Source organism: Limulus polyphemus, unplaced genomic scaffold (genome assembly GCF_000517525.1).
Source record: "Limulus polyphemus unplaced genomic scaffold, Limulus_polyphemus-2.1.2 Scaffold4228, whole genome shotgun sequence".
NCBI lineage: Eukaryota > Metazoa > Arthropoda > Merostomata > Xiphosura > Limulidae > Limulus > Limulus polyphemus.
The window spans coordinates 24,947-36,484 of record NW_013669838.1 but is presented as its reverse complement, the minus strand read 5'-3'; the positions used below and the strand labels follow the sequence as shown (position 1 = coordinate 36,484).

Below are 11,538 nucleotides of genomic sequence, written 5' to 3'. Positions count from 1 at the left end.
GCATGTCATCATCCCTATTTTATCCACCACCCCTCGAAAAAGTAAGAATTTAAACGTAAAATACTCTATAAAATTGTTATTGCTCAAACAAACCATAATTCTTATAGCCTTCAACTCTGTTTGGTTACAGAGATATCGAATAGAAAATCAAACCCCTCCTGCAACACCCACCTGTCACATCCTCTCTTTCACAATTCGTTGATAATTCTCTTTTATGCTTCATTATATATTACCTATAACTAATAGAAAGTCAAGGTTTTAATCTATCAAATCATATTGTATAACATTGTATTCTGAACAGAATATCGTCAATTTCACTCACAGTACAAGATTCGTCCCTGTGGGAAAGTTAATGAGTAGCTTGGATGAATTTGTAACAACTCCTGACCAGGAAGTATGTGAGAGACTGCCAAATTTTGTGAAGATATACAACGTATATTGAAAGTTAGAAATATTAAATCTATGAAGACTTCAGCCAAGTACAAAGAGGTCACGTGGTCGGTCAAATGGACCAAGCCCAGGATGAGAGAGTTATGCCATCCAAAAAGCGTGCTAGCACAGCAAATAGGATTTTAGGTACTATCTATAGAAATATTTAATTCAAGTCTAAAGAGGTTATAATTTCATTGTATAGGTCATTGGTTATGCCACATTTGGAGTATTGTGTTCAGTCTTTGGTTCCTTACTTCAGAAGGGATACTGAGTTGTTGGAATGGGTTCAAAGAAGAATGGTATCTAGGATGGAAAGGTTGTCATACAATATCAGGCTAAGATCTCTGAAATTGTTTTGACTTGTAAAAAGAAGAGTTAGAGCGGATCTAATTGAGGTGTTTAAGATTGTTAAGGAAACTGACGGGGTTAATGCATCATCTTTTTTGTACTTAATGGACTAGGGGACACAAAGTCAACATTTTACTACAATAAAAATGTATTTCCAAGAAATTCTTACCTCTTCTCACAGAAAAGATTTTCCTGACTTGTATTGCCTTGGTACTCCCACCTACCCCTCAAATGTTTTTAAGTGAGGCAGCTGTGTGATAGCATGTGACAGCCCTCCACCAATTGAAGTGTGACATAACTCCTAACACAACTGGCTCCCTCTATGCAGCTTAGCCCAACTTCCCTTCAAGATCGAGCAACAGAAAAAGAAAAGACAATAGAAGTGGGGAGGAAGGGTGGAAAGTATGAGAAGAGGTAAGAATCTTTCAGAAATACATTTTCAGTGTAAAAAAAATTAACTTCTAATATGATATCTTACATCCTCTCACAAAATAGCTAGAATCCCACACTGACCCAGTGGAGGGACCAGTGTAACAGTACCTAGAAGAAAGCATCCAAAGGAAGCCCATGGGAGACCACCCACTTCTAAGCCAGATATGCTCTTCACCCATGAAATTGATGTGTAGCAATAAGGACAAAATCATGTTGGAGGACCCCAGAAATAAATGGAGGGACCCCTGTTGTAGAGTAGCTAGGGCATGGCAGACTGTAAAATTGAGTTCAATCTCAACCAACACCAGAAGAACCATGATAAAAGTATCTCGTACATGATAGGGAGAGGGTCCTCCTTCATTCAACCGGAAAGGAAGAAGATCATTCATTTTAAGGACCCACATTATCATGTGTGCATGATCAATACAACCAACACCAGTACCTCCGGGGAACCGAAATCCGGTTGACAGTAGGAAGGAAGATGCCTAGCCAGAGGGGTGAACTGCATCTTGGCAAAAATCGTCCAATCCATAGCCAGGCGGCATATGGAATTGAACATCAGGTCCATAGCAAGAGGAGTATCTACACTGGCAGAACATCACCTTACTCTCAACCATCACTCAATTTTAACAGTCATTGGAGAAAACTCAACACTTCCTCAGACAACGAACTTAAACCCTCCGTTTTGTCCAACAATGACTAGCACCTTGGAACAGACCCTTACTCAAAACAGCATCGCAGTATACTGTACACTTATCCATGCCCACACTATACATGTAATGTTGACTTTGATTCTTGACCAAAATCATTGGTAAATTCTCTAACTACGAACTTGACAATATGAACTCCCACAAAAATGCTTTTGGTCCATCTTTTTTGTTTGAAAAAGAATGTACTTCTTACAAGAGAAGTGCTGGTACAATCTACCAAATGGGGCTGAAAACATCAGGAAAAGTTTGCTTTTGTGATTGGCTAAAAATGATGTTATAGTCACTAAACTTTCTATCGTGCACAAGCTGCATCTCTGTGCTGCCTTATGCATGTAAAATTTTGTATGGAGTTCAATTGAGCATGAATGGTTGTGTGGTAACACAGTACTGTGTATATAGCTCAGTTAGTTACATTACCATGCATTGTACTGCACAATGTTTTGTGCATATATATGGGTAAGGAAGAGTTCGCAACAAAAACAAATGCTAATATCATGAATATTTAGTGAGACTAATTTCTAGTATAGATGCTTATAACAATAAAACTAACATGGCTGTCTCAACTTCTTATTGATAAACTAAAATCATTAAGTTCACAAATCAAACTCAGAATTTTCATAGTTAATCATCACACTTGAAACACTGACTCTATTTTGGTTCCCTACATATAGGCATAAGATTAACATTAGACACACATTACCAATACGGAATGCCTAGCTGCCATGAGAAAAGTGGAAAAATCCATAAATTAAACAGAACATAATAATGATAACTGGAAACAAAATTTCATGAAAGTTTTGATCAGTACAAAACATAATAAGAATAAATAAAATAAGGCTAGCTTTGCTTCTCCAGGTGGGTACAAACTCTGAATATGAACAACAATATATAAGCTCAGGCATTGTGAATGTATTATGGTATAGTAGTATGTGTGAGAGTTCCAATGCAAGTCTAGTTTTCCTACTTTACTGTTCTTGGCAGGAAGCCAAGCTGGTTAAAATGAAAACATTGAACATGATTAGCCAAGATCGCTTTTCTGTTTAAAAAATTTACAGGTCATTGACTGTTTGTTTCCTTAAGATACTATGTAATATTAGCTTCGTTTAGGCTTATTCTTTCCAATGTAAGGAAATTATTTCCCGGGAAATAAGGCATCAAAAATTAAACATATTCCATTTGTTATGACTGGGGCAGGAAAGTGAGGTGATACCATCCATTATGACTGCAGGGGAGATTTTAACCCCCACCAGTGCTGTACACCTATGGCATCAGTTTTCAAAAAGAGTGAGATTGCCCTTCCAGGAACCCTACAGTCCCAAAGAGGAGGAGGAGGAGGCACATCCAGTTGAATAAAGATGCAAAATTGCTTAAGATTAATGTACTTTTTGAAAATAAACAAGATATAAAAACACCAGGATCTTTGTATATGAACATTCTCGTAATTGTTCCATGCATTTCTATATCATATTATATAAAATTGATAATAAAGTGATTCCTAAAAGCATTACCAATGACCTAAAATTCAGTACAACATGGAACATTAGGATTTACAGACAGAACCATCTAACAACATGAGTTCCTTCATGTATTAAAAAATCAGTTCTAGATTTAAAACATTCCTTAGTAAATGAGAAATTGGACCAGCAAAAGTTTCTTCAGAATCAGCACTAAGCAACAAATCGTGCTCTTCATACAATAAAGGTGAAGAAACCAGCAAACGTTTTTTATTATTATTATTATCTTCATCATCATGAGGGAAAGGTGGATATTATGCAATTAAAGGAGTCCACATGAACGGGACACCAGTAGACAATATAGAATTAGGGCCTGAATACATTGATCAACAGTAACTGTTTACAATACAGCTATGGAAACTCCTTGCACACTAGTGGCAGACAAGTAAGTCTTCCAAAGAAGTTGTATAGTTTTCAATACTGACAGATATAGTTAACCTTAATTTCATAATTCATTGTGAGTAAAATTAACACCATGACAGTCAAAAAACAAATCTGGCTAATGGCAAGAAAACTAAAATTATGTACGCTCTCCTGAATCAAGCACAATAAATCACATGGAAGGTAGAAGAGTGGAGAATTCTGGTTAAGTTAAAGTATGCTATGCCTTGTGTCAAGGACATTAAGAACAAAAATTCACAGCATTTCTATGGTAAGTCTATCTGATTTTAAGTATTTCTCTCTAAGACATCCATAATCTGTGATAGACACAGGGGAAGTTTTAAATAAAAAATAGCTACAACTCTGCAATGACTTTAGGTAGACTCTCAACTGGTAGAAACTTATAGAAACTCCTAATCTAAAGCACAAATTTCTGTAGTACAAAATAGCTACTAGTTTGTAATGATTACAGGTACCTTCTAGACTAGTAATGAACTACAATCTAAGAACAAATTTCTAAAGTACAGCTACAGGTACCTTCTAGGTTGATGACAATTTATGGAATGCCACAGTATATGACAAAATTTCTATAAAAAAAAAAGGTACAACTTTGGAATGACTACGAGTACATTCTAGGCCAGTAGTACATTACAGAAACCTCCAATCAGACAACAAAATTAAGGAGTGCAGTTTTTAAAATCAATAGGAACTTTGTATATTTTTTGGTCAACTAATGAAATGCATTTAAATGTTTAATTCATAATATTATTACTAACTTTTAAATTAAAGTTTCTTATTATATTCTCACTAATGTAGATAACAGAGATATACTCCAACTATTAGAAGGAAGTATCTACTTACAGGACAAAAATTGGAGTGCTCTGCAATATATAATCCAACACTTTCATTCTCTCCTGATAAAGCCATGCAGAGCAACAAGGCATCTCTTGCTTGTTGACCAATAGCTCCTTCTCGGTGAACAAAAGGTATCAGAAGAGAAAATATGAGGAACCTAAACATGGGCACATAATCACACTAAAAACCTTGTAGTAAATCCAGAACAAAATATTGATTATATTCAAATTATTGAACCACCACTTTAATTCAATGAACAGTTCTACAAGCAACATACAAATGCTGTATTATAAAATTTCATCACCACATATCAGCAATTCTTAATATACAATGTTCTTAATTTGAGTCATAGAGTTCCTTACAGAAAATGTATGCTCTAGATGAAGGTGAAAAGCCAAAAAGTTGAGCAAATGAAACAACTTGAAAGATTCTCTGGAGTTCAAGGTTGTTTTATCTATTCATAATTATGTGTACTGTACTCCAGTCAGCATTACAATTCACTTGATTAATCTGATTCATACCTTAACAGTTGCTGCCCATGAAAACTTATGATGTATATGTAGCACCCAGACCACCCCTACGTCTTCTATATTCCAGCCATCCTAATGAGACCTAGTATTTGGTAAAAGGCCTTGTTGGCACTGGATATGGCAGATGTAGTATGGGTGAGTATCCAATGATCATTTTTACTGAAACAAATCTATTGGTTGGGGGTTTATGCGCTGCCTAGGCCCCCAAAAGCTCTGTAGTTGTACAGGTTTATGGATGCATTTTGAGCCATTTGGGACAACTTTCAGAATTAAATTTTAACTTGAATTTGAAGAAAAAAGAAATTCAGAAGTTACTTACAACTTGTAATATTGCCAGCTAGAAACCAGTTAATCACTCTAGTCTGGTTAAAGTTTTTAAAATCTCAGTTGCACGTAAAAAAACATCACTGAATTGACCAATTATGACCCTTTCCTTGTACAAATGAAAATGATTAATTTGACCAATAACAATTACAACGGTGTTGACAATAATATGCAAAATGTGTTTATTTCACATTATATTTAATTCATGCTTTGTAATCATGCCTTGGATAGGTCAATTTGATAGATTTCTGTTTATGGAAAGAGAACTTTCACCCATAATATATTCTCATTTGCTTTCACCAATGTGGCCTACCTAACATGATGTTTTACTATTACTTATAACAGACATCATGTCCAAGATTAACTGCAGTTATTAAAACAATATATCTATTCAACTTTACTGTTTTGGGAAGTATTGTACAACCTCAAACTCTTTATGACATCCACTATTTATCAGCTAAAAATACACTATACTATTGAAAAATGAAAGTAGTTCCTAAAATTTAAAAACTACTGTAATTTTCAAGTACATCTTGCTCTGTACCAATATTTATATGTAAAAATGATTTTCACAATTTTACATTACCTACTCTTTATTCTACTCTTGTAACAAATTCAAAAAGTGTTTGTTTTCTACATTCATATAAAACTAAAGAAGGCCTATCCCTACTAGTTGTCCCTACCTTTGAACTGATAGATAGAGTGAAGGCAGCTCTTGGGCTACTCTAATCTATATGACCATTACTTTCAAAGTGAGAAACATTTTTGTGGCCACAAGATGCCAACAATGGACCCTCCACTAGGCCATTCTTAGCATAATTCAAAAAGTAAATCTGTTATTTTTGTTATCAATCTGTAGCTATACCTGTTGTAAAATCTAAACTGTGAAAACTGAGCCAGAGTTGCATCTCTAACATTTCATAAGCAATTAAAAACAAGATTTGAACTTTTGAGAATGGTTATAATAGCTTCCACTTTCTGCCTAATACACTTTAGTTAATTTGAGTAATTTATACAAGATAATATCTATCTTGCTTTGATGCTTTATAAATAATAAAAAAATACTTTACCTTGCTGGTTCAGAATTTACATTGAAGAACATTCCCAGAAGGTTTTGATTCTGTGTTATACAAACACATATTGTATTTAGAAGTACCACAAATCGCTTTTCAACCTCAACAGGTGAACACTCTCCACAAACAGCTAAAAGCTGAAGCAATGGACGGACAAATGGTTTGTGAAACAAGATATATTCTTGGCAGTGGCTGATAAGAGTCTGAAAAAAGAAAAAAATTCTAACTGATAAATATCAATTTTTTCTGACATTTTATATTTGATAGTTGGAATTGATAATTAATGACAAATTAGTGAAAATTATTACAACACAGCAGAATTCATTCTAAAACTAACAACTGACATCAAAACATCATTCATTATCTAGTATTTGACAATGGTAATTAGGTTTGAAGTTGTGTAGTTTAAACACAGATAAAACTATTCACTGCATAAAAATCTGAACACCAAATCACAGTAAAGGCAATAGAATATTAAACAACATCTATATCTGAAGTTGTTGGGGGAGAACTTGCCAGGGCTAGATAATCTGAAAAAAGAACAGTTTAAACAACCTCTAAACCTGAAGTTGTTGGGGGAGAACTTACCAGGGCTAGATAATCTGAAAAAAGAACAGTTTAAACAACCTCTAAACCTGAAGTTGTTGGGGAGAACTTGCCAGGGCTAGATAATCTGAAAAAAGAACAGTTTAAACAACCTCTAAACCTGAAGTTGTTGGGGAGAACTTGCCAGGGCTAGATAATCTGAAAAAAGAACAGTTTAAACAACCTCTAAACCTGAAGTTGTTGGGGAGAACTTGCCAGAAATGGAACTCACTCTTACACATAATGCGACAGAAAGTAGGTCAGTCTTGTCTTTGAATCACATTCTCATTAAAACAAATGAGTTATTAATTAAACTTAAACAACTCTGACACTTTTCTTAGAATATTACAGCAATCTACTAAATTCAGTCATAACTACCACTTTATACAAGAAAAGGCATAGCAATTATCTCATTAAATATACTAGTTATTTATCATCAGTTTTAATTTTGTATAAAATCTTCACCTACGGTCTTATTCAGAGGAAACATTAAGAAACAGAAATTAAAGGAAAAATGTGACAAGTTTTTTGTTTTTTCAGTTGTACATGATTATCATAAAATACCATGACTTTGCCATATGATTTTTATAATTTCAAGATTTAGGTTAGCTAACCTGATAGAAGAAATATGTAAACAAACCCAAAAGTTGAACTTATTTGAGCAGAAATTTCCAAAGTTAGCTAATATATATATATATAAACAACTTCTAAGGTGGAACTTGTGAATGTAAGGCTAATCTGATATAAGAACAATCTAGACAGCCTCTAAAACAGCTTGTAAAGCCCGCAAAGCATCTTTAGGCCATGTCTTCATTTAATGATAAAAAACATTGTTTTCTTTGCATGTATACGCTTGATACATTAAGAACGACTGAAATAATAATTTCAGTAATAATTAATATGTATTTGTTAATTTATAGATTTAATAGATATTTGTTATTACTTTATTAACGTTTTTATGCTTATATGAGGTAAAAACGGCTGCTGCTATGATTTTGTCTGGTTTATGAGCTCGTTGCTGTCCTAATTTAGGATCTTCTTTTAATAAGTTCTTGAAAATGTTAAAAAAGAGAGAGAGAGAGAAAGGGGGCCCAACAAGGATGTTTGCCTCGGGGCCCGTGCTGGCTCTTAACGTTCCTGAAAATACACAATATGAACAACATATATTGGTAGAATTTGTTGGACAGAGCTTACCAGGGATAGTTAACCTCAGATGAAAACAAAAATGTTTCAAAGTTTAAACAAAGAATGTGAATTGAAAACCTTGCAAAAAAGAACCCAATTTGAAAAAACAGTTTTAAAATATTAGATGTATTCTGTAAGAAATATTTTTGAAAACTGAAGTTTGATCATATTTTGGTTTCTCTTTGTTACCTTTATATCTGTGTAACATAAAATTTACCACAAAAGTTATAATGTGTGTACCAATAGGTACTTGCCTCCTCTCACATAAATAGCTATTCTTGTTAAGTGCTGCCCTCTACATGCAAAAACATTTTTATGCATGCCACAAGCCTTCTATCTCCCCTTCATTAGAATTGACTGATTCCAATGCATCTCTCATGCATAGACCCTCTGCCAAAAAGAGTGACATACTCTCATGATGCATGTGGCTCCCTCTGTTCAATTCTACCAAACTATCACTTTGAGTTTTGGCAGAAGATGGAGCACCAGTTTTCTGTGGAGAGGAAGGGTGGAAAGTGTGAGTAGAGGTAAGTATCTATTGGAAATACATTCTCAGTGTAGGAAAATTATAACTTCCGATATGGTACATTACCTCTTCTCACATAAATAGCTAGAATCCTACATTGAATAGGTGGAAAGTCCAGTGTGAGGGAAAGAAGTATCCTTTGAAAGCATCCAAAGGACACTCTTTAAGATGAGATTGTCAGATTCTCAGATCTGATATGGGGAACTAGGTATACTTTTCACCTATCGTAGAAAGATGTTGCATATATGGGTGGAAAACCGAGGAGCACATCCAATTAGAAGAGAACTATGGCCAGAAAGTGATCCAAACCACGCAATATTTATGAAAATCAATCCCAGAAAATATAAAAGAGGATAAAATGTAAAAGGATGTGCTCCTAGGTGTAGAGTGGCTATGGTGCGACAGACAATACATGGCAAGTCAACTACATCCAAAACTTATACCACTGGGAACTGACATCCATGAGGGGATAGGATTAGAATCACACCAATGGTAAGTCAACTACAATCCAAAACCCAGTCGCTGGGTACCGACATCAATGTGGGGATAGGAAAGAGGATCATACCATGGTACGTCGATTACAATCTAAAATCCAGCCATCTGGCAGAGATAAAAAAAGATCATACCATCTTCACCTCAAGTTCATGAGACCGGAAGGAATCCACTACCTCCCGACTCATGAACAGGGCACATGTGAATATGATAAATTGATAGATCGATCTGGAAACCCGATATCCGGTATCAAAAAGATGTCGACATAATGTAAACCATCTCCCTCAAAGGTGAAAATGACCAGAACTACCCCAAGCGCATAAACATCCTCAGAATAATAAACATCAAGGGATAGCAGAAGGGAAAGAAGTGTAAAAATCTGCAAATACCTCCACCATGACCCACAACACTGATGGATTATAAATGAGGAAGGAATAAAGACATCTGTAACACGTGTGATGACTTATGATGATTGGTTCTACTCTAAATCCAAAACCTGGCCATTGGGAACCAACATCAAGGTGGGGGTATGATCAGGAATCCCAATCAAAGGGGTGAACTGTAATTTTGACAGCTCACTCCCATTTGTTTGTATGTTTCACATTGGAGGGTATCATATCATCTACACCATCAGAACACCACTGCACTACTCTCAACTGAATGGTTTTATAATCATTTCTACATTTTGTTTGTATTTCATTAACCCATTCAGGAGGATGCCTCCATGGTCCACCACTCCAGCAGCTTGGAACTGGAAAGTGGTAAAAACTCAAACTGCACTTGAAAGTTGAAGAAAAGGGAAGAAAAATGCAGTGGAGAGTCAGGAGGAAGGACAACACCTGAGACAGTGCAACGGGTGACCACAAAACTCAATTTTGAAAAGCAGACTACATTGATTTATTCAATCTAGCCATGGCAGGAATGGACAGCAATCCCCTTATGCTTCACCCATGCCATCCATGGGTGGTATGGCCTGGGATAGGTGTATTGTGATGCAATTATCATGAAGAATTTACATTCTAGTGATCTTGTGAAACACCCCATCTCAAGGTGAGCGTACATAGCCATGGAAAATGTCAAAGAATCAACAGTGTGGATTTAATAGCAAGATGTTTGAGAATGGTTATAGCCTTCTAAGTGGGAAACATTCAGAGTACAAACATAATACCTGGTCAGGCACCACTCACCACAAAGTGGGATCCAAAATGAAGCTGAAGCAGGGGTCTCTGAAAGAAAAAAAGGTATTAGTAAGGACTTATCTCATGTCACTGTCATGCCAAAGTCTATAGAATAGCCACAGGTGGAAGGCAATGCCCTGAGAAAGCGAAAATAGTGATGTGGCATAGGCAATGGGAGATGAATGCGTGAGGAGTTGTCCACATGCTTGATCATAGAATCTTCTCCTCCAATGGCCAATGAAGGTGAAAGGCAAGGGAGAAGGTAAGGTAATGGATCTGATGTGAGGAAACATGAAAGAAATCATGCCAGAAAGGAGACAAGGAGGAATAGGCCAACTGGATCAAATGTCACACCCAATTGGTCAGAGTAATTGGGTACAGATCATGGGAAGAGAAAGTTGCCTAGGGGTAAAAAGGTGGGGATGATGCCATGCAAGCAATATAACAATGGAGGGGATGGACAGGACAGAGGAGTCTATCCAGATAAAGACAAGGACAGGCAGATAGGGGAAAAGGAGGACTGACCTTCTTGAGCTACAGATGTATTACGAAGGAAAGCACAATACAGATAAAGTATACAGTAGAAGGAGTGGTACAAGGTCCTGGTAACATGGAGGGCAAAAATATATTTTATTATTCTTATATAGTAGCTTAAGTTATGCTGCAGGCCAGGAGGAAAAGGAAATACACCTTTAAAGAGAGGTGAAACAGAGAACACATAGACAGAGGTTCGAACGGCGGCAAAGTGAGGGCATGAATGACCACCTTAACCCATTATCTGCCATAGCCATTTTGATCTTATCATCAGGGAAAAATCACAGTTGTGAATTGAAAAAATTATAGAGAACTTATCTTTATATTGCATTTTAGATTTTATTTTTGTAAACAGTAGCATAACATTCAATTAGTTGTACAAAATTGTATTATTTAATGAAGTTTAAAGAGGAATTTAATGAAAAAAATCCTAAAATAT

The 11,538-nt window shown here is 35.7% G+C and overlaps 1 protein-coding gene across 3 annotated transcripts in view; it reads right to left on the bottom strand.

Moving 5' to 3' along the window:
* Positions 1–11,538, bottom strand: part of LOC106470806 (FTS and Hook-interacting protein-like) — an 87,626-nt gene that overhangs the window by 51,767 nt on the left and 24,321 nt on the right. For all 3 annotated transcript variants that reach the window (XR_002613132.1, XM_022399450.1, XM_022399449.1), the window contains exons 4-5: positions 6,597–6,802; positions 4,679–4,829 (exon numbers count right to left, since the gene is read on the bottom strand). Coding sequence is in view for 2 of the 3 variants with exons in the window: in XM_022399450.1 (XP_022255158.1) it covers positions 4,679–4,829; positions 6,597–6,802 (357 nt within the window). In the remaining variant the exon portion in view is untranslated. The remainder of the gene's footprint in view (positions 1–4,678; positions 4,830–6,596; positions 6,803–11,538) is intronic.